Source organism: Pseudopipra pipra, chromosome 10, assembly GCF_036250125.1.
Source record: "Pseudopipra pipra isolate bDixPip1 chromosome 10, bDixPip1.hap1, whole genome shotgun sequence".
Lineage (NCBI taxonomy): Eukaryota > Metazoa > Chordata > Aves > Passeriformes > Pipridae > Pseudopipra > Pseudopipra pipra.
In genome coordinates, this window is record NC_087558.1 from 25,389,940 (window position 1) to 25,413,381 (window position 23,442).

Sequence of the window (23,442 nt, forward strand, 5' to 3'; positions counted from 1 at the left end):
CACCCCTACAGCAGCTGCTTCCCCCCGTGTTCTGCACGGGAAGGCTGCTGCGGTCAGTGCTGTTGGTGCAGGGATGCAATATCGATGTGAGCTCCTCCAGAGCATCTTGGGGCCCCTCACACACGACAAAAGCATCTTTTGAGTGCCCAGAAAATTATTTACTAGGCTGGCTGGATAGCATAGCACTAATTTCTCTGGACTTCTGTAGAATTGCTGGTGTGGTGCCAGAGCAAGAGTATCTTACACTGGAGTGTACACATGGGTTAGAGCTGTGCAGGACGGGTGGGGATGGGGCCAATGGCCCGGCCAGGTGAATGCCACATCAGCCAGTGCCACAGGGCTGATCGCTGGTACCATCCACTTCCCGGAGCATTGAACATGTGGCTGAGCTGCTTCACCCCTCTGCTTTCTGGTGAAACAGGAGCATGTGACCAATATTTGTTGCTGGCACAAAAATGAACCTGGACTATCACAGCAGCAGAGCACAGACTAATAGGACAAATCTGATGACTTACTGGTTTATGAGTTCCTGCACTGGTGTGCAGGTCTTCCCTGGGTGCCCCCATCCCAGGGCAGCATTTCTGTCACATAAGCACCATGTCACTGTGGCCACACCTGTGCTTCCTCACTCCGAGGCTACAGATGTTTACTTGCTACCTGCCTGCAGTTGACTTAAGAACGGTCATTCATGCCAGAAAGGTTGTCCCTTCCCACCAGCCTGCCCTGTATCACGTCCCTGTGCAGAGCAGGAAATAGGGACAGGGCACTTATCCTTACATGGAGAGTGATTTATAAGGTAAATGCAAATGCCACCTTCTGGCAGTGAAGACAGTTGCCAGTTCTGCAAGATGATGGTCAAACTGCAGGGTAAAAGTCTCATCCCCTGACTAGAAAAGGTCTGATGCCTCAGTCCAAATTTTGCTGGGGGACTTCTGGTCTTCGTGCCACTGCCAGCTGGGGTTTGGTGCAAACAGCCCCAGTTATACTGGCTGTGTCTCATCCTTTTCCATGCACCTGTAAAGTGTCTGCCCCCATCGTCTTGGTGAGCTCCCTGTAGGTACCAAGCTGTTGTTAGAGCCTCTGAAGCCTTTCCTTCCCAGGCAAGCAGGGCTGTGTGGCTGCAGGGAAGTGGGAGCTGAGGTTGTATCACATCCTACACCTCCCGCAAGCTCTTAGCAGTGAATCTGCAAACACACTGCGGCATCACTGCAAACACAGTGGCATCACAAATTGCAGCAGTGTTTTCAGACAACTTTAATACACACACAGCTATAAGTGGATATTATTTAAGATCATCATTAGACACAGAGGAGGCAAAGGAGGCAACTGGTGTGCAAACAACTTCTCCAAGGAGAAGACCTACATTTCTGCACTTGTCTGTATTTATATGAATGTCTGCATGTGGTGCAAATAGCTGTAACTGCAGGACAGGGACCTAAAGAAATGCCTACTCGCTCAAGGGTATCACTCAGTTTATTAAATTTAGGTGGTATTTGCTTCCAGGAAGAAAGATACACTTCCAGTAGTTTTCAGTTATCAAGTCTTTCTTAGACACTTCACGAGCAGCTTCTGATGCGTTACCTTGACAGCTGTATTTAAACACTACTGGAAAGGACAGAGCTGAAGCACAAACCTTTCTGATGCACCAGTTCAGTATCAAGCACATGCTTGAGATCAAACATTCATATCACTTCTTTGCTTGCTGTGAGCCCTGCCAACAGCTGCACCGGTGTAAGGCCATGGCTGTAATTACCACAATACTTCGTAATGATCAATATCAAGGGCATTTCTGATTCCTTATACTGTTATACCACTTCTTTCTGTGCTTCTACATGAGAAAGAGAACATTTAGCATCCTTGCTTTGATGACTCAAGCCAGGCTCACCTTGTTCCCACAAACACACATCTATACATCCACCCCAGCAGCTGCTCCTCTGGAAGATATGGGGTTGGATGCAGGCAAACCTCTGCTGCCAACACTGGCATCAGCCCATTAGAAACTTGTGGCTGAAACACCATTTCATTGCTCAGACTCCTGACCTGCCCTTTATCTGTGCTTTAATGAGGGAAAAAGACAGAAAACGTCAAACTCAGCTTAAATGGAGAAGAAATAACTGCCCTGTTATCTAGGTTTGTCTCCAGCCTTTTTATTTATACAAGGATTCAAAGAACATATTTCAACTTTAGATAAACAGTGCAAGAGAGTTACAAGTACCTTGGTAACAGAAAGAAATAGATAATTGTCCAGCTATGCTGATAAGTGAAATAATTCTTACTTCTGCAGGTAGAAATGCATCTGTTTAAAGCAAAGATGGACTTCAGATATTCTGCTATACCTTAGCCCCTACCAAGCCCACCAGAAAACAACAGGCAGCTTGTCATTTGTAAATGAGAAGTAGCTGTGCTCTCAAAGCCTTTTGAGACCCCTGCCCTTAGTTAAAACATACATGTTATGGCACAAAGAGCAGGCTGAAAGACAGAGACACTTGGAAATCCACTATTTCTGGTTCTCCCCTTCCCAGGGACGTTGTTTTTGTTAATATTTTTTCCGAGAGCACTACCCCTGTCAAGCATGAGGCCTTTTCACACCAGAACACCACAAATCACTATCTCGATAGCATCAGAGCAGATGTTTCTCCCCAGACAGACCTGTTCCCCAGGGCTCCCATCATCTAGCCAACCCAAGCAGCCACCAGCCAGGGGCTAGGGAGGTGTGTCACAGCATTTTCAAGCAGGTCATAGACCAGGAAATGTCATTTATAAGCACTGAAAGGCCGCAGGCTCTGTGCCAGCCTGAGCACAGGTTTGGGGCTTGTCTGGACCTGGGCTGATTTCAGCTTGTTGAGCCACACCAGTGGTTGTTTAGTCATCAGTAACTATGGTTTGCTTTAGGTTCGCTTTAGTTTAGAGTGATATTGAGTTGATATCCTGGGGGACTCGGCCAGTGGGCTCCCTGGGGAAGATGCCATGGTCAAATGCAGCCCCAGGTCATTTAATGGCAGCAGCTCGGGGAAACCACTTCAGGGCAACAAAGAGAAGAGAAAAACTGAATAACCAGGAACCAACAAAAAGCAGGAGCGCAGATGGACTGTGTGAAAAGGTAGAAAAATAAATCCAAGGGGGCCCAGGGTCAAGGAGGGAGGAAGCATCACCACCACCATCATGTCCCTCCTGGCAAAGAGGGGCTGAGCCCCTGGCACTGCCCTCGCCTGCCTGCTGGTCTCATCCCAGCTCGGCTCCCTGAGGATAGAAGGGGTCACCCTCAGGGCCTGGAGGGATGTGGGAGCTCAACCCAGCCTTGGAGGGAAGACATCAGGAAGGGCTTCTCCTGCGTAACTGGTTTAACAGTTTCCTTGAGGTTTTGCTGTATTAATTTGGACTATCAGGTTTTATTCTTGTAACAGAACCACTAGTTTGGGCTATTAAATTGTTAAAAGATTAAGCGGACAATCAATAAATTCCTGGCTTTACATTTAAGGTGTGAAGGGGCCCATAAGAAGCTTTTGAGGGTAAAAAGGTGGACAGTAAACACTAACTGCACAGAAATGGAAGTGACAGGAACTTTCCTTTCAGGTCTCATTCTGCATCCATATGTTAGACTGACTTCAGCATCCGTATGTTAGAACTCCAACTGAACCACGTTTTGAAGAGGGTACAATGGTTTGATGTCCCCTCCCTCCTCTTAATTTTGCTTTGGATGTAAAGTTTCTGCAGGACAGATTGTGGGGATTTCTGCAACTGGAGGTTAAATTTGTATCGGCAATTCTAGTTAAAAAAAAATTCAAAAAAAGTTACTGCTCTTCAGAGCAGTAAAGTCATGTGACCTTGTCATACGTCTAGAAGTAAATAAAGCTGTACAAATCCATGACTTGCATTTATCCTCTCCAGGGTTCTGATCAGTCTAGTGGCATTGTCTGTCCTTCAGCCAATGTCCAGCATTCTGGTGGTCATTTCGGACACCCTACAAGATCAGGTAAGATTTTACCTTACAAGAAGGGGAGGACAAGGCAGAAAGGATGCCCAGTCAGTGACACTAGTCACAGAGACTTGAAGAGGCCAGTCAAAGCTGGCCTAAAATCTCTGCCTAGTTTGAGGCACCTTCAGTGCCATCACTGGGCTCCAGGGAGGGCAGGCGAAGAGCTCCCTCTGCCCCACCTGCACTGCTGGCTTTTGGCATTACCTTCCTCATGTTCTCATCTCCCCTTAAACTGCACATTCTAGAAACTGCTAATGTTAAAAATGTTTTTTTCCCCTCTTCTTAGGAAATGGGCAAACCCAAACCCCATCATGTTTGCTCAGGCCAAAGGCATGTCTCCTCTAGCAGGACAGAGGAGAAATGCTCAAATGCTGTGCAGACCAGTAAAGCAGGAGACAGACCCAGCTCTGCCCTCCCCCTTGCCTCAGTACAAACACAACTGAAACTCAAACCCAACCCCTGGGTGTGCTCTTGGCCCAACCAGTCACAGTGACTGTGTTGGATCTAACATCTGCTAAACCTATGCCTCCAGCCAACACTGGCTGCCCATCAGGCACAGAAGCCTCTGGAAGCCCCAAAGCACAGCCCTACAAGCACAGACACTCCTACAGCTACGTGGGGACATTTATATCGTTCACCCACCACCTCCAGTCTCCAAACCTGGCACAGAGCCCACCCCACCAGGCATTTTGGGGTTAGGGCAGCAGCCTGTGCGACCCAGAGGCTGGTGTGTGCTGGGACAGGGCAGCAAAGGTGAGCCTGGCCCTCCCCTGAGCCAAAACAGAGCTGCCAGTGGGTGCCTGACCCACTGTCTCAGCCCATCCCTGCAGTGGTTAGAGGAGGTGTGTTGGATGATGGGGAAGCAACAGGGAAATTCATTAAAAACCTACAATGCAACTAGAACAAACACTGAAGGAAAACAAACAAAATGTATCCCATCCTCACATCCCCTCTGGTAGGTGCTGCTTTGAGGCAGCCCCCTGGGTAGGGACACTGTCCAGTGCTGATCACCACCAGCCCCTCTCTGCCCTAAGGCAGCTGCCTGGAGGCCGCAACCAGTCCCAAAGCTCCAGTTAGTAAAAAGCCTCTGGTCTTTCTTATTACCAAGAAAAAACAAATGGATTCCTGTTCATGGCTGAGGCTAGAGAAGGAGGAGGCAGCACAGCTGTCTGTCACACAGAGAATCTCACTGTGCATATTTTCATCTCTCTGTTACCTACCACGGTACTGCACTGCAGGTAGAAATTGGACCATTGTTACTTGGGTAAAAAATGGCTTTCCAACTAGCATGCAAAGAAAAAGTACCCCAAACCCCAACCCCTAACACTCATTCCCAGTCATTTAGATGTAGGAGACCTACATTTCAAATTGTCACCAGCTACGAGCTCTAGTCAAGAAACCCACTTGTGACCTTTCCAAAAAAAAAGGGAGTTCTGCATTTTTGGGTCCAACAGCCACTGACAAACTGTGTCAGTTCAACCCACCAGACCAGCTTGTGCTCCTACATATGCTGCTGGAAGTGAAGGGCCATCTCTGCCCACTTAGGAAGCACAAAGAACCGGAAAGAGCCCCTGGATGCAGCACGGAAGCGGCGCTGAGGATCCCAGTCTCTCCGCGGGAGGAGTCGGCTTTGCCCCGTGGCACCATCGCGCTGTCGCTGTCGGCAGCACTGCTCCGGCCACTGTCTGGGGAACAAGGTCAGGGCAATTGCATATTCCACTGGAGGCAGCAGGAGAGCTGCCCTTGTAGGGGCTGGCCAAGTTCCCCCAGAGCCCTCTCTGCAAAGGCTTGTTTCGGCCCCAAAAGCCAGCTTGTGGCAATAACAAAAGTAAAACAATGAGGTACAGAAAGAAGGGCCCAGCATTGGGGAAGACCAAGAAAGAAGAAAACAGCTCGAGCACTGCCAGAAATAGCAAACAACTGAAACCTTTTGAAACCTTTTTCTCCTCCCTCTTTTCGTTTTCCTGTTGTGTTGTTTTGTTGGTTTTTTATTTTTTTTTTTTGCCAAGGTAAATTAAATATGTCCTTTGGTTGTTGGTTGGTTGGTTGGTTTTGGCAAAGTGAAGCCCTCAGCCGCAGTCTGTTTCCTGGCTGTGCCAGTGAGTTACCGCCACAAGTGCTGTGGGGCGATGACAGCCACCAAGAGGAGGAGGAGGAGGAGGAGGGAGGCAGAAGGCAAAGATCTGCTGCTGGCCCCATTGACGCCGTGTCCAGACTGCTTAGGAATAGCGTGTGTTTCTGGCTGCCTGGTGCTGGGGCTCTTAGAAAGTCTTTTGCCGCAGACATCGTCAGGACAGCTGTCCCCGCTCCCGGAGCCGCTCATGTCGTCACCTGCACAGAGACAAACACGGGCTGAGTCCCGACTGCCTTCTTACCCTGGGACACGTCCCTGCAACCCCAGGGAGTTCTGCCCACCAGCCCTGCCCCAGCCACCTCCTCCTCTCTGCATTCTGCATCCCCCACTGTGGGACACAAGCCCATATCTGACCTCCAGCTGACTTTAACCACCCGCTGCTGCAGCAGCTGGAAACCTATGGAGCAGACAGGAGCCCCTTAAAGAGGGCTGGGTTGGCACTGGAGAGAGCTCCTCAGGTTTCAGTAAGGCACTGGGAGCAGCACAGCCTCCAGCCACCCCATAGCAAGTTGGCTGCACTCGAGCAGCCCCTCAGCTGCTCCAAGCCAAAAGCCAAGTTGCCACAGCCCCTTCTCTGCCCCCCGGGCCCAAGAGCAGGGTCTGCATGGACAGTTGTGGAGGCTGCAGGACTGTGTTCAGCCCCTCTCGCCTGCGGGGACCTCTCCCGTTCTGCTACACTCACTCGTGTCTTGGAAATCCACATCATTCCCGATGTTGGCGTTGCCCAGCCGGTTTGTCATGATCTTTAGCTGCATGATTTGCTGGCGGATGGTCATGTCTGGCTTGGTGATGTCCACCTCCACCTCTGGGTTGTTGATCTGGTTAGCTAAGCCATCCCCCATCACTTCAGGCAGGTAACTGGGAAGGAAGAAGACAGGTTTAGATGATTCCCTCTCAGCTCACCTCACCTGTCCCTGTCACAGACACCAGTGACAATCCAGCCTCTATGAGCCCAAGAGAAGCTGCAGTCAGTGGGTTGTGGAATGTCCTCTGTAGGGTGGTGTTTGCTGAGAGGCAGCCACAGATGGCCAAAGCCATGCTGCCATGGCCAGACCCCAGCAGAGCCTCGGGCTCATCCTGAGGCCACCTCAGCTTGCAGGAGGTGGCTGATGGCCTTGCAGCATCCCGGCTTAGGGAGGGATTTCCTGCAGGAAAGGCTGAGGGGTTGCTCTCAGGCTGGTACCCGTGGACCCACAGTGATACCCCCCTGTGGAAAATCTCTGGGAGGCTGAGGAGCATCTTCATCCTTGCCTGGTTAAACCTGTGGGGATTGACACTCAGCCCAGTTCCACCAGACAGGCCTCCAGGAAAGCTTCAGTTATCTGGGAGCTGTCAAGCTAACCCTGGCCCTCCTGCAGATCTGTGACCCTGTTGGCAGAGCTAAAGGTGTTGGGTCTGGGCTGGCAGAGCCCAGCCCAGAAAGTTCATGGAGAGAAGTGGAGAAAGATGCAGGTCCAGCAGTTGCCCATCTCCTTTCAGACATCCTTTAACCTCAGCCAGGGTGGGAACTGTTTCTGCAGCTGTTTGATGTCACCTGGGTGCCTTTTCTCATGAGGAAACAGCATTTTGGAGCAGGTGTGGATAGAGAGACACGTATGCAATTCTCCGCAGCAGCTCTGGAGTTTGTGAGCTAAATCCAGCTCTGCTGCCTTCTGAGTGCATGTGGAATTGCAAAACTGCTTCAGTAGTAGAAAATTACACAGTTATTTCATGGCAAATGCATTTCAGTGCTTAATCCTCTGACACACAGCAAAATGGCACCAGGCCTGACATTCCCAGGTACCAGTTTTTCAGGAAACACAACACTTCTATGGACAGGGACAGACTGCTCACTCTAAACAAGTGGGGCTGGCTGTGATGATGTGTAAGTGCCTTTTATCAAACCCTCCCTTTCACTCCAGAATGGTGCTATCCCGGCACCTTGGCCCACTCCATACCTGCCCTTGGTCATCCCGTTCCAACACTTGTCATCTGATGCTGAGCTGGCCATTACTTTTTTGCTGCACAGGCTGCTGGGCAGGGTGATCCAGTACGTCTTGAGAGCTGTCAGATTCCCTTTGGCATCTAAAACCTGTAAGCAAAGGGGATGCTCAGGGCCAGGAGACCTCTGGGGCACCCCAGGCCTGAGGAAAGGACAAGGATTCTGCCTAGGATTGTTTGTTTGTTTTACCATCACAAAGTCTGTTTTTATGAAAACAAGGATGTGTTATCAACCTTCCCCTAAAGACCAACTGTCAACTCAAGCACCCAAGGCTGAAGGTTACATGCCAAGGACTGTTCTGGTACCACAAGATTAAGCAGGAGGAGACCATCTTCTGGGCCATGAGGGAAATGCTTAGAAGCTCCTTGGTGAGAGCCAACAGGGCTCTGCTGGGTGGGACAGATGGGTGTCTGCAATGAGGAGCCTCTCACCTGTGAGACCATGGCAAATCCCACAGCTTGCCATCCACAGAACCCAAAATCTGCATGAAGAAGGACCTCCGGCCCCAGTATCCAGGCTGGACTGAGGCTGAACTACACCAATGGATAGGAGCCTCTCCAAATAAGTGTGGCCCCAAATCCCTGGGAAATTGGTTATCAGCAACACAGACCCCACCCTGTGCAGAGGTAAGAAGATCAGGTGTGCTTAGCTCACACCCTCACTGGATGATCTCAGCTTCAGACTCGTGATTGAGCAGCCTGGGTGGTCTGACCTGACCTGCAGGACCCACGGTGACCCCCCTGGGAGTGATCTCCTCCCAGGGGACATCACACACCAGTACTCCTGTCCTGGTCACTGGCAGAAGGGAGCTCTGGAGACAAACTCACCAGCATCTCCAGTGCTTGTGCAGAGGATTTGGCCTCCAATGTGACTTTCCCCCGTCTTTTCTTGTCCTCGCTGCTGGAGCCTTTTGTGCTGATTTTGGGATTTCCACAGCCTTGGAATACCTGAAAAACAAATGAAACTCTCTATCCCATGTTTTGATGCTATTTCTTTAACTATTTAACACTCTAGAGTTATGGGTGTTTTTTTCCTGTTCTTAAGTATATTTCTTTCCTACCTGCAAGATCTCAGAGATTCTGGCTTGGTTTCTGGTGCCAGATGTGTTTTCAGCACATTGTAACTTGTTTTGGTTACCCTATCAAGCAAAATGTTCAGCTCTAACGCATGTTTTTGGATGAGTCATCAATGTTGATATTACATTATTTATAGCAATTTTATCTGTTCTTCTTATGATTGGAAAATAAAATCTTGGGAAGAACAAGATGGGAGTTGATCACACTTGTTACACTAGTGATGTGGGCTTTATGATTGCAGAGCATGGGAGCTTCATTGATTTGGACAACAGCAGAGGTGGGACTATCCCCATGACTCCTACAATCAGCGCCCGCACTTGGGAAATTAATGCCCTCTGAGCAGGGCAGTGCAAAGACAGCGGACGTGCCACAAACCATCAGGTTGGATGTTTCAGGGGCAAATCAGGCAATGGAACTGATTTATCCCTATCTTTGGGTACCTCCTACCATCCTAACTACCTGCCCAGGTGGGCTTTGTAGCCAGAGGTCAGAAGAAGCACGTTGAAGGTACAAATCCTCAGACCTGGCCTCTAGGAAGCGCCTGTTTCTCCCAGTCTCTGCATGACCTGTCCAGGCGGTGACACCTCTGCTGCAGATCACCAGTGCTGCGCAGCTGAGCCTCACTGGTGGCAGGAGTGCTCAGCCAGCCAGGCTGAACAAAGCATCAGAGGCCAGGAGGGACTTTGAACTGTCAGTCTGAGTCAGAAAACACCAGCCTTTACAAAGAAAGCCATCTGATCTGAAAAGAGGGCTCTAAGCTTGTTGTGGTTACCAGGGTACTGTCAGAAACTATTGACAAATGTGACTTTGCCTGGTGTCCCCTTACAGCAGAGGAGTCAGGACCGCAGGCAGGAGCACTGCTGACACAGCTCGTGCCACCCGCTGAATGTGCTGGTGAGTGGATTCTGACAGCCATCAGCAAAGTCCTAACCTAGGCAAGCGTCCTTTCAGTGACAATGGGGCTTGTTGGTGTGTCTGAGGGACATTCAGCCTCCAAAGGCCTCTCCTGGGGTGCTCTGTCCTGTTGAACTGATGACTCCAGCAGTTCAGCACCAAGCCAATTTGTTCATGTCTCCTTTGCTCTGTGCAAAATCCTGCCCTGAAAACTGCACATGGAACGTTTTCAACTTGGTTCTAACAAAATAAAACCAATTTGGTTTCACTGCTGTATCTTGTGGGCCTACTACTGCTGTTGGCAGCAGACAACTCTTGCAGGAGGTAAAAGCCTGGGGTGGTGTCCAGGACAGTGGCTCCTGTAGCAGCTCCAGCACAGCGTGGTACCAAGGTGATCCTCTTGCCATCCCAAGGGCTTCAGGTGAGCAACACAAGTTACTGCTGGACAAAACATGTCTCCTGCAGACTGAGGTGATCAATAGTCTCCCGCACGATGAGAGCAAATAGGTGTTTGCTGCCTCTGATCACTCCTGCTGCTTGAAATCCATGAGAGAGCCACAGGGAGCAAGAGGAGGAGGCAGAGTGAGGGCTCTGTGGTGCTGTGAACACAGGGCCCAGTACCAAAAGTTTTTCTTTCCAGTTTTTTCCCAGATCCCAGGAAAACCCATGACTGAAGGTGTCACCGGGTTCAAGGGCCACTTCTGGCTCTTCTCACAACTGGCAGACAGTGCCCATGGCCCAGGCCATGTTTGAAGCCCTCAACTGCAGCTTGAGCCTGCTGCCCTAGGCCCTGACAGAGAAGACCCCCAGGACTGCTCTGAGACAGTCTCAAGCTCATGTGACAACAACATCTTTCACCTGATGGCTTTGCCGTGCTCAAAACAGTGCCACCAGCAAAAAGTGGTCACCAGGTCACACTGAGGAGCTTATCAAACATGTTTGGTTGCTCCAGTTGAGCACCAATTAGACTATTTTCCCCTTGGAAACATCTTTCTTGTGAATGATGCCATGTTTTCCCACACCATGGATTTGCTTTTATGAGGACAGCCTCAGCCTCATCTTACAAGGGAAGAAAGAATATGGCCTTTCATGTCAGGAAAGAAACCTAAACCAGTACTTGTTTGCATGCTGCTGTTAGTGCTTTGATGTGTGCCAGTGAATTCCTGCTTGCCAAGCAATACTTGTAGCCCATCCCTTCTCCAAAACCCAGTTAGGACCAGTCCCGCTCCTTTCATCTGCATCTCTGCCCTAACTGTGGGATAGCTGCAGGATCTGGGGAGTGTCTGGACAAAAGGCAGAAGCCCTGGAGGGGTGCTTTTGTTCCCAAAGCTTCTCTTACCTGCAGCTACAGAGGTGATTGTGGTTAAGTGGATAAATATACCAAAAATAGAAGACAGCTTCATGATATAGACTTCTTGGAAGACAGGTGAGCCTCATGAGAGTCTGTTTTGTACTCTGGACTGTCAGATTGCAACTCTGTCCCACGATACAACCTGATAGCCCAGTGTTGCCACAGCAGAACATCCCCCCGAGGCAGGTTAAAGCAGTGGCCTTCTGTCACTGGGGACTGGGCACTTGCTGTAAACACCTCAGCTAGGCCAAAAGATCTCAGGACTCTTCAGACACAGAGGCCCCTGACAGCAAATGCCACCCTGCCTCTCCCAGTCACTGCATATGCAGTCCCACCTCCTGTGCCTGTACCCAAAGGAGGCTGGCTGGATGTGTCAGGGAGCAATATTTGGAAACACTGGAGAAGGTTTTTGCCTAAGGTGGGTGGTTTCCTATCATTAGAAGAGAGGACGTTTGCTCTCTTTCACTCTTATGTCCTTCAGCTCAGTCGAATAGTCAGCACAAAAAGCATTTGGTCCTGGCAGTTACACATGATGTGTCCTCAGCCAGGCCCAGGCACATGCTCTTACCTTGGCTGTAATGGAATCTTTGTTTTCTTGCAAGTTGGAAATAGCTTCAGCAATCCTCATGTGAATGGTCCCTATTACAGTGTCCACATTGTAGGGTCCGTCAATCCGATCAGCCACCACAATCAGGGAATCTGGGGAAACAAGGCATCTCATCATCACTCTGTGCAAACCAAGGTAAAGATCACGCTCATGCTGGGTGGGAAAAGCTGCCAGCCCCTCAGCAGGCTGGCTGGGAGACATCTCCCCATTTTCACTTTTGCACAGGTTCTCCTTTTCCTTACTTAAGTCAAGCTACACTCTGTGGCAGAGGAACAGAGGCCACCTCCTGCAAATGGTAAATGCAACCTGTATTCACCCAAAGTGATCAGCATTTCCTGGGGTGACGCAGAAAGGAAAACCAGAAAACTGGTGCAGAAGTATTAAGAAACACACAGCAATACTTGTCCCACCCTCTCCTAATTCACTGCATGTCTTCAGCAAAGCACTGCAGCCAGCAAAAGGTGGGACAAATGAGGCCAATGAAGTGCCAGGGGTACTGGGTGTGGGCAATAGCTTCCGTAGCAGTGGAGTGAAAAAATGAGTTAATTCTTCTCACTGTCACCTCTGGAAGGACGACAGTGACCAACAAGGAAAATATCAGTCTATAACAGCAGAGAAGCAGACCATAATGCCCACAACTAACTGGTAAACAGGACAGGGAGTGACTGAGGGGTGCCTCTTGCTCTCAGCTCTTCTTGGAGGATTGTCCTCTTGATGTCCAGCCACTCCTGCCTGGCCTGGAAGTTCCTGCCTGGATGGCTGCTTTGGGACTGTGCTTGGCTTACAAAGAATTACCAGGCTCTGTTTACCTCCAGAGATGATTCTCAACACTCCAGTTGGGGCTGAAGCAAGGTCAGTCTATATGCAAGGGGTGACTTTTTTTGTATTCTGGGAAATAACATCTCCTGCAACATTGGAGAGCTTGCAGTTTAACTCTGCTGCCACTCAGGGATTGTGGTGTCATCTTTGAGACTATATTTCAGATAATTTTAGCCTGCAGAGGCACTAATGTTGGGATACAGACGTTTCAATCAAAGGCTGCACCCAAAAATTACTAATAAGTTATATTTGAACCACTTACCATAAAAATCTCCCTTAATTTGACCTGCCCTAATTTGTCAAACTGAAAGAGTAATTCTGTGTTTAGTGTAACAAAATCCTCCCTGCCTACACAGAAGGGCCTGGAGAGGGGTGAAGGATGGATAACACTGTGAACTGCTGCCTTTGATTCCACATTTTGCTCCTGTCCTTGATCAAATTGTGACCTCTGACACTGAAATGTACAACAGCAATTTGAAAGAAACTCCAATTTCCTCCTCACCATCACCCCTTGACAATGATGTCTCTTGGGAAGAGGAAGCCACACTAAGTGCAAAATGCACATGGAATTGCTTTCTTGTCAATCAGGGAGAGCTGTATAGTGACCTTTCAGGAGATGTGCAGCCATCCTGCCTGGAGAGCAGTGACAGGGAACGGTTGGCTGGCTCTGGTCAGAAAGGCTAAAGCACACTGAAGTCCTGGTTAAACCCTTGGGGGAGGCAATATTCCTCCTCCTTCTTCATAGCAGCCTCCCAGTTGCTCTCATGCTGAGCACTTCCAATTAGCCACAGTTCATTAGTCCCAGAACGAGGTGGCAGCTGCACCTCACTGGGCAGTGCCCCAGCCTTGGTTGCTGCAGTTCCAGATCTATTTTGCAATGTCCCTTGAGAGGCAGGGGACACTCCTTGAACTCCATCGGGATTTTTATTGCTAACCCCAGCACGCGCCAACCATGAGCCAGCCTGCCGGGCTGCAGCTGGGCAGTGAGCTGGCAGCCTTGCTGGCCAGGCAGTGGGTGCCAAGGTAAGGGAAAAGGCCAAGCCCAAAGTTCATCTCTGGTGCCTGCCTTGAATGAGCACAGACAATCACCAAAGCTCCCTCAGGTCTCAAAGCACCCCATATGTAGAGCCTGAGAGAGAAAGAGGAGCTTGCTGCGTGATGCTCTGTGGGCACAAGGAGGAGTGAGAGCTTTACAACTGCAAACAACCTCCACTGAGCCTCCAACCCTCCTGTCTTTCCTTGCCAAACACTGCCTCAGTGAGTTCAAAGGGTGCCGTGAGAGACAGCTGTGCTGCAGCAGAGCAAGGCCATCTTACCCATCAGGTACTTCCACTCGGTGTTCAGGTCTGCCTGGTTGGCCAGGCAGCCCTTCACAACGTTCAGGCAGTAGTTGTTGCAGGGCCTCACGCTGGACATGCCCCGGCAGTGTGGGCAGTACATCAGCTTCATGACGGCGCGAGTGCACTCGTGGCTCAGGGACACCTGGGGGAGATAGATCAGAGTCAGGCACACAGGCTGGTCAGGGGGCATGTGGATGAACTCCCCCTTGCCTGGGGTGAAGGAGCTTGGTGTGCTCTGAAAGGCAGCACAGCTCCCCACGTGTGCTGGGAAAGCCACTTCCCCTCTCACTGCCCTTCCTTCCCCTCATCTTTCCTCAGGTGTTACTCCTGAGGTGTTACTCCAAGACCTTCAAGGCAGCCAGTTCCTCAGGCTGTATTTGAACCCAGCCTTCCAGGAAAAACCTTTATGTGAGCACCAGCACCCCGTTTCCAGCCTGGTTTGGTGGCCACAAGGACAGCCCAGGCTGCCCACCAGCTGTAACCTTGAACCCTGGAGCCTTTGCAATCAGTGCACCACCATGCCCCTTCTGCAGGAAGGGTTTGTTGCCACTACCCTGCGGACACAGGCATCCCACCACAAACTGCATCTCTGGCTTCCTGGGAGGATGCACAGTGGGGCCCTGGACACAGAAAGTTCCCAGCTGGAATTTTTGGAAAGGAGAATGGGACTGGGGGAAGGCTTGCACAATTCTGAAAATAAGGGCATGAGAGCGCTTGACAGTGGAAGTGGTTGCTCTCTGCAAGCACTCGAGGAGCCGCAGGCAGGCGGTGACATGGGCCAACACACGCCGTGCCAGCAGCTCGCAGGCGCTGCACGTGCAGCCGGTGCTGTGCAGAGCTGACTTGGGAGGTGACTTTGCCACCTTTAATTAAACTGCCCTGGTCCCTCAAGCACAGAGCCAGTGCAGGTGCAGAGCCCAGGAAGCATGGCCACAGCCTCTGCAGCACATCCCCCCAGACCATCAGCCATGGGACAGCATCCCCCTCCAACTGCTGTGGGCAAGGGGCTGTCAGCGCACTGAGGGGTGAATAACAACCTGGCAGACCCTGCAGAGGTGCTGGCAGAGCTCCATGCCTCCCATGTCTTGTTGCTAAAGTGTCTTCTCCTTTGTGGTCTTTTTCCATCTTTGCTCAGATCCATTTGCAATTCCCTTGTCAACCTTTTAAAACCATTTACAAAAATAAAAATGAGTGTCTGCATGCAAGTCTCCCTTGGTTCCAGGTACTTGACACTCACAAGGAGCTCAGAGGGGAGAAAAGTGATGAAAGGGTCAAATCTTGACATGGAAAAATCCCTGAGCTTTGAGCTGCAGCTGCAATGCTGAAAACTGCCCTGATCTCTTTATTATTTGTGAAAAATACTTTGAACGTATCCAGTTCTGAGGTACCTTTGGGATAGTGTGAACCTGCTGAGTTGCAAGAGAAAATCCCTAAACTTCCCCTCTACTGAAATTGCACAGTAGCACCCCACTTGCAGTAAGCCTCAGAAAAACTGATGCTGGATGGTGCTGAGGCTTCATCGGGCAGCAATGCTTTAAAATAACCTTGTGAGAACCTTTTTCACGATGAGGACAAAAATTTCTAGGTCTCAGAGAGAGAACCCAAACAGAGCCTGCTTCAGCCAGAAGCAGGCCCTGAGATGACTCTGGATAAACACTGTGTCCCACTGTGGCCAGAGGGGTTGAGCCTGGCAGGGACCCCTCACACATCAAAGCTTTCCTTGGCTTCCTGGACCAGCTTTCCGGCTCCTTCCCGAGACAACTCCCACAGGCAGGTCCCGGTGCCCAGCTGCCATGCGGCTCAGTCACCAGGAGATGGAGGCTCCATCCCGCCGCACCGCATGGCTGCCACAAGCTTCATCCACGGGAGAAGCGGTGAAGCCACTGCGCTTCCTGCCTCAGCGATCTCAGGGGGGATGCAACAAAGCAGAGGGACAGGCAAACATCTCAGGGTTTAAATAATCATGGCTGAATAGTGACTGAAAGGCAACAGGTAAGAGCACAGGCTGTAGGTGCAGACCTTTCAAATCCAGATCACTCACACAAAAAGCAAGGGATCCAGCTGGGAAAGGAGCTGTGACCTCCCCTTCCCTGGGCAGGGCATTGACGTACATGGATTTTACAGCGACACTCCAACACAATCACACAGCCTGTGCAGGCCTGAACACAACTTTGTCCCTGTGTTTTACTGTCACAGCCCATCACTGCTCATCCCATATCCAGCCATGGCCCTGGAGCACTGTAACCTCCCAGCCCACAGACCAGCTGCACAGCCCAGCACCTGCAGCACAGGTGAGTCGCTTGGGTGAGCCACTTTCCACAGCACTGATGGCAGATCATTGTCTGCACCCACATACTCCATGGTCACACTGCACAGCCTTTTGGAGCGCAGGGAGATGAGGTGCTCTCTGGGTGGAAAACAGGAGTGCAGCATTGCCTGCAGGAAGCTGCCCTGAGGCAGTGCAGGCCAGCCCCCTGGGGCAGAGAGGACAGCCACCAGCAGGAAGGACACAAAGCTACTGACACCCTGCCAGAACCTGTGGGGTACACTGAGAGAGGCAAGAGACACATTTTGGCTCAGAAAAGCATCTCCAAGATGCTTAAAGTATGGTTTAAACCCAGCCCTGCACTGGAGCTACACAGGGGTGACCACAGCAAGCCCATATTTCAGTGAAGCTTGTGACAGGCCCAGTGGGCATTTCACAAGTACTGCTGCTTGCAGAATTCATTCTGGCCTCTGCATTTACTTTGCGTGTGTCAGAAAGGACCTTCACACCCTGAGCTCGGCACTCGCTCTCCCACTGGAGAGTGACCATGCAGGGCCACCCGTGCCCGGCCACCCCTCAGCGCTGCAGAAGGGCAGCGGCCACGAGCGCCTGCTCCTTGGTGCCCACCCACTCCATCTGCCCTCTGGCACGGCGGGCGAGCGTGGGCAGCTGCCAAGGCTCCCCATGGTGCAGACAGCTGCCTTCTGTCCTGCGGCCCACCTCCCTCCAACCTCTCCTCGGCTGTCAGCCAGCCACACTGCCTGTCACCAGCCACACCACCCACCACCACACCGGTGCCCAGGCAGCTACGGTGGGTTGCTGCCACTGTCTTGGGGCAGTGGGTGCAGGCAACAACGGTGCCTGAGGCTCAGGCTCAGCTCCTGAGAGTCTGGGGGGAAAAAAAAGCTGCTTCTGCACCTCAGCAAGGAACATTTCTGGATGTCAGAGGGAGGTGTGTGTGCACTGGCAGCCTGTCACTCTTGCATGGTGGCTTTTTCTCCTGGAGGACAGTGCAGTGCCCCACTGCCTCACAGCAGGGAGCCTGGCCCTTGCTCCCTGCCCCACAGCCTCTCCTCTGAAGACAAGCAGGTGAAACATCCATAATCAGCTGATACTCTGCTGAATCTGGCAGGTGCCAACTGTTCAACTTAATCTCTTGGCAGAAAGGATAAGTATTAATTTTTTGCAGGTGCATGACACCAGGCTTCATTCCCTTTCCCCAGAGAATGACTCCAACCTCTCCTGTTGGCAGAAGCACTCCTTTGGCACAGGGAGGCTGCAGAGGTGAACCAAGAACAGAGGGATTAGAGAGCAGGAAGAGGAATCTCACAGAGTATTTTCTCCATGTTTTGCTTGGCCAGAGCTCAGTTTCTTATCGTTCCACCCAGCCCATGGACTACTGCTCCACACAGGGCACAAGGGGGTGAGGGCTTGGGGCTCCCAGAGCCCCTCCCAACCCTGATCCTGCACCATCCGTTTGAGGGACTTGCAGCATATTAAGGAACAGAGCCCTTCAAATATCTCTTAGTCCTCATGGATTAGTTTGCTGAAGTTAGCTTCCAGGCTTTTTTCATGAAAGCTGTGTCCACTCAGGGGAATACCAGCCCCTGTTAGGAGGGGCTGCGCTTCCCTCCCAGGGTACGGATACAGTAACACAAGCAGGAGAGTGCTGCAGATCCCCTGCCTGCTCACCTGTAGGGCACAACCAGCTCTGCAGTGGCACTGGGGAGAAGAGCTCCTTGGGTTGGATATGAGGGACCATGCACCTTCTCTCCATGCCAGCTCCCTCCAGAGAAATGCCTGCACAGTGGGAGTGAGGCAGTTTCTCCAGGCTGGCAGGAGGTCCAGACTGACCTCCACTGCACACTGAGATATCTTGACTTCCTAGTGCTTTTGCTTTCACCTTTCAGTCTTCAAAAGAACCCAAAACCTTATGAGTTACCCCCTGCCCAACAGCTAACGGATGCCAGCTAAGACCTGCTGGAGAGCACCCCGGTTTCCCAGCGCAGAACTGCAATAACTGATTGATCAATAAGCAACGTCCTCCGCTCACCACAGGTGGCCTGAGGGCAGGAGCATGAAAACTCCTGCAGATGGAGTGAAACCTGACATAATTGATTCATCTTTAACTGATGTGGCACAGCATGAAGATAGTACATGCAATAATTGATTTCTCTAAGTACCATCAACCTGGCCCAGCCTGTGGCTGGTTCTCCTTTAAGGACACTTTAGTGGCACCTGTAGTCTTTTCTTAGCTCAGTGACCTAGAAACTGCATTAAGATGTCAAGAGAACAGGCATAATACATTGGAGAAGCCATTTCCAAAGAATATGGAAAAAAAAATCATTATTGAGAGGTATGGCTTGGAGCCAGGGAACTCATTCACTTGTCAGAGGTATAAATAAAAATGCAAAACAAAGCTAAGCTCAGCTTAAAAATACATTGTTCCTATGTCATTGCTCAGTTAAAATCCACATACTCAATTCTGACCCCAGTGACATCCATGGGTACAGTCCTTTAAAGTGTACAGCCAGTGATGAAGTGATAAGGAAAAAATACTATATTCTAAGATATACCCAAAATAGGGGACAAATCATATTAAGCAGTAAATCACTTAAATTAAAACTACTTTACAGCTGGGAATACAGTAGTAACAATGAGGTAATGCAAGGGGAACAAGTGGCTGCCTTATAAAAAGCCCTGTTCCACCATAAGCACTGACATTTCGAGGAGGTTGTCATCAGGTATTACCCCACGACTGTGCTCGTAGCCAGGGCCGAGCTCTGTGCTTTTCCACGGCGATTCTCCAAAGCCTGATGTGCCCATGCTTTGTTGATGGAACCACCCAACCAGATGTGAATTGCTGGAGGGTGTGAAGGACCAGGAATCAGAATGGAGAAAATCTCAGAAGTGGAAAAAGATGTACAGTGATTGAAAGGACTTTATGCTACAGACTTTACAGTTATTATGTATACACACTGTATGCTTCCCCAGAATTTGTATTTCCCGGGCATGTCCCGGCCTGTTCACCTCCCTGCTCCTCTGTTTCTCTGTCGATTGGCTGAAGAAGCTGCAGAGAGGGGACAGCCTCCATTCGCCCCTTCTCTCCCCAGTTCCTCCCACGTTCCTCCCTCATTTGCCCGTGTCCCTATCCTGGTTTGTCCCCCCGCTTGTCTGTCTCATGCTCCACCCTATGGTCTGGCCCTTTCCCCTCCCAAGCTGATGAAAGACCGGGTGCACACGTGAATAGAGCATTCGACCTGCATCCCACCCTTGTGTCCCGGGTCCGTGCTGCGCCATGGTCCCATCCTCCCCTTTCGGACCGTGGCAGGAGGGAAATGCTTTGCTAGAGCCAAGGACCTTTACAGACTCTCCTGTCTCATGTCCTGGCCAGCACTGGAGCTTGCTCACAGGAATTTTGAGCTGGGATTTGCCGTGTGACTCCTCGGCACAGTGTTTGCTCAGTAAGCAGAGGAGAACGGGCACGTGTGGAGGTAACAGGACAGAACATTGAGAACACATAATTCTCTATTCAGAGTGGCATCGATTTCCTTAATTTTTTCCTCCTCCTGAGCAACGTTTAAATCAATTACAGTAAAATGAATGACTTTCACAAGCCATTTGCTGAGTGGATGGGCTGGGGGATTAGTCGCTAGCTGGGTTCCTTGCCACTCCCCAGCCAATTTAGAAAACATTCAGTGTGAAAGGCTCCTAACAAAAAAAAAGCTTCTGCCCTGTACTTTATTTGCTTTCCAAGCAGAGAATCAAAGAAACACAGGAGGCTTGAGGATGACAACCTACTCTCTCCCCGCGCGCTTAAGGAGAGTTAAGTTATTCTTCATAGGACCTAAACATAACTTTGGAACAGCTATACATTTTCTGAAGCAAAAACATAGGGAGGAGAAACTACTTCTAAATGGGGAAAGCACTCAGCTCAAACACAAGACACCACTGCACGAGCATTTGATGGACCAGAGACACCTGAGTGCAGACAGCTCTGGGAGGGTTTTAGTCTCTGTAGGACACATAGCAGCAGGGCAGCACTTTGGTTGAAACAGGCTAGACTTTTCTAGAGGAAAAAGCCTTCTTATCCTTCTGCACCTTTAAAGAGCAAATCAAACTTTTGATTTGCATGTTCAACCCAAGTTATCCATCTTTGCACACCTACACATGCTCACAGGTAACAAGAGCACACCTTCTAAAGCCATGGAACACTTTTCCCTCAGCCCCACCACGATCTGTTCTTCCTCCCACTAAAGCTCCTACCCAGGTTACATGCTGATTTTCCAAACAGCACCCACTGATTTGTAGACCTCTTTACAGCGTAAGAGTTGGTGCAAAGAACAGTGCAATTCCTCCTGACCCTGGACCTCGCTGAATATGGAACAGTTGAGGGTTTTTTACCCTTCTGACATGGGATGTCAATTGACAGGTCACACAGAAGAACAGAGAGGGGCAAAGAGGAGACATATTTTCTGCCATTACCCTAATGCCTACTGCTTGGGAAAAAATTCAAAGCCTCTGAAACCCCCTGAGCAATACCAGGGCACAAACAGATCATGGAAGCAATGATATGAGTCTTATGTGTTATTGAGTTTTCACTAGCACTCAGCTAAAAGCTGCTACCTCCTCCTAACTCCAAAAACCATTTCTTTATCCAAGTCAATTATTTCCTGAAAAGGTGGCTGGAAAGACCCAAGTGTAGGATGCAGAGAAGGCCTCAGGGAACTGCAGCCAAAGAGGCACTAGTGCCGGCACAAGTTCCACATGTCACATCCAGGAGTTACGTGGTGTTTTTGATCAAGCAATGCTTCTCCTTACCCCTCCCAGCTTCCAGAGGAAGGTTGAGCTTTAGGAAGCCACAGGACAATCATTTCAACAGTGGCAGTACCGAGCTCCTACCACAGCAGCACAGTGTGTGGTTGGGCTATGCCACTGGCTCTGGATGGCTTCAAGGGGGTGAGACTGTTCGCGGGGCTGGTGGCGGGTCTCCTCCTGCTCCCATCAGGAGGTGGCCAGCTCCTCTGGCACCCAGAACCTGCAGCCAAGCTGCAGTTGCTGCTTTTGAAGTGCTGGCTTCAAACAAGGGAAAGAAAAAAAAATGAAAAAAAAAAATCATCCAACCCCAAATCCTTTCTCCTTTTGAAGCCTGGCTTAAAAGCAAATGAGAACTTGCAGCCTTGCTGCAATGTGATGGGACTCTTTGGCCTTCAGGGGCCTTTAAGTACATCTGAAAGGCATTTAACACCAATAAAATAAGCTGAGCTCTTGCTGGTATTTTTCCTACCCCCCTTGCACATTATCCCCAGGCTGCTGTGAGCCATCTGTGCCCTGCTTCCCGGGAGAAGCAGGGTTAGGTAGAGGGGAGAGATTTAGGGATGGAGAGAGAGGCCTGGGTGAAAACTAGAGGCTGCTGGAAGTGTTGTCAACCCACTTGGATTGTCATGGGGACATGGGCAGGTCGGCTGATGGGGTGAGAAGCCTGAGCTAGTGCCTAACACTGTTGGTGGAAATGCTGTTTTGTGGGCTTTATTCCCTCTAAAAATTTTGCCCAAGGGAGTATGAGGTGATTTGCAGGGAGCTCTCTGTGGGGTAGACTTGGTGTTTCCCATGCTGGACCATGTCCCTGCTCTCCCAGTCCCTTCCTGGCTCTAGTCTCTGAGGAGCAGGGCAGACCCAGCGTGGGCACTGCGTCATGCAGCACCTGGCTGCGCTTTTGGTGTGACGTGGAGTTGGTAGGTGTGAACACAAAATACCTCCAGACATCAGATATCTGTCAAAATGTGCCTGCACTAACTGCCAGGTATATTTTCCCAGGTAGAAGGCCTTGCTGTCTGAATGGCCATTCTAACCTCCAGAAGTATCAGTTAAACCCAGTCACATGAGGCAACTTAGGTTTCCAAACCAAGGGGTGCTTTGAAGCCAGCAGAAAGCAGCTGAGAGAGCAGCTGGAGAGCTCCCCAGGTTTGGGGCTCAATGCAGCCCCATGGGCAGCTGCAACCGAGGAATTTGTGGTGTCCTCACTTACCTTCTCATGTGAATTTTAAAGGCAGGTGAGAGAAGTAAAGTAAGGTTTTCTGCCAGCTGTGAAAAACCTTTTCTCGGAAAGTGTTTAAGGGACAACAGGTCAGCTCTTCAAGCCACAGATCAGGCTGTGTGTGCTGGGAAATGCAGGTGGGTATTCAAAGCCACTACAATTACCCCAAATCCCTCTGTTGGAGTTGTACAGTTGAGATACAGTTGTCAGTATGAAGAACAGCAGCTACAAAAAAAGGCCAAGCAGAGGAGCGGATCCTGCCAGGCGGGCAGTGAGGAGCACTGCCGAGCTTCCCGCGGGATGACTGACAGCCCAGGAACGGGCTTGGAAAGCCAGCCTTGCTCTCCTTTAGCACAAGACCAGCACCCAGAGGACAGTTTTGTGTTTCACAGGGGAGCTGTCTGGCTCTGTGATCGGGGCTATCTGCAATGTGGCAATTTCACATTGGGAAACATTTCACTTTTACATCATCCCCACGGAAGGACCCTCAAATATTACTATAAAAACCAGAAAGGCTGTGATGTTCTTTGCATCTCCACGTGTGGAAATCAGGCTGTTCCACGCACTGGGCAGTCAGTGCCCAGTCTCTCTGGTGAAAGGAGCGGGAGCTGCAGTTGTGCCCAGCCCTCAGTGGTGCAGTGAGAGCTGGTGTGGGGAGCACACTCTGCTCTCTCCACCACATGGTCAGCATCTGCCTTGTGCATGTTTATGCCAGCCCTGATGTAATTAGCACCTTGACGTGTGTTAAATGAACCAAGCTTTCCAATTTTTCAGAGTAAAACTCTAAAAGAAACAGCTGCAGGGCTGACAGAAATATGATTCTTTCAAAGTCTAATGAATTGTATAATCACTTCAGTCATTATTTTGCATCTTCCTTCCATAAATGCACAGCCATGAGTCCTTGGAGCACCACGAGTTTTAAGCCTCACCAAGCGTATCATTCAAGATCCATGTTCCCAAA

The 23,442-nt window shown here is 50.4% G+C and overlaps 1 protein-coding gene across 1 annotated transcript in view; it reads right to left on the bottom strand.

Annotated features, from left to right (window-relative positions):
* Nucleotides 1-1,455: 1,455 nt before the first annotated feature.
* Nucleotides 1,456-23,442, bottom strand: part of GPC1 (glypican 1) — a 204,962-nt gene continuing 182,975 nt past the window's right edge. The window contains exons 4-9 of the mRNA XM_064666976.1: nucleotides 14,155-14,320; nucleotides 11,981-12,111; nucleotides 8,919-9,038; nucleotides 8,048-8,181; nucleotides 6,793-6,968; nucleotides 1,456-6,307 (exon numbers count right to left, since the gene is read on the bottom strand). Coding sequence (XP_064523046.1) covers nucleotides 6,081-6,307; nucleotides 6,793-6,968; nucleotides 8,048-8,181; nucleotides 8,919-9,038; nucleotides 11,981-12,111; nucleotides 14,155-14,320 — 954 coding nt within the window. The 3' untranslated portion in view covers nucleotides 1,456-6,080. The remainder of the gene's footprint in view (nucleotides 6,308-6,792; nucleotides 6,969-8,047; nucleotides 8,182-8,918; nucleotides 9,039-11,980; nucleotides 12,112-14,154; nucleotides 14,321-23,442) is intronic.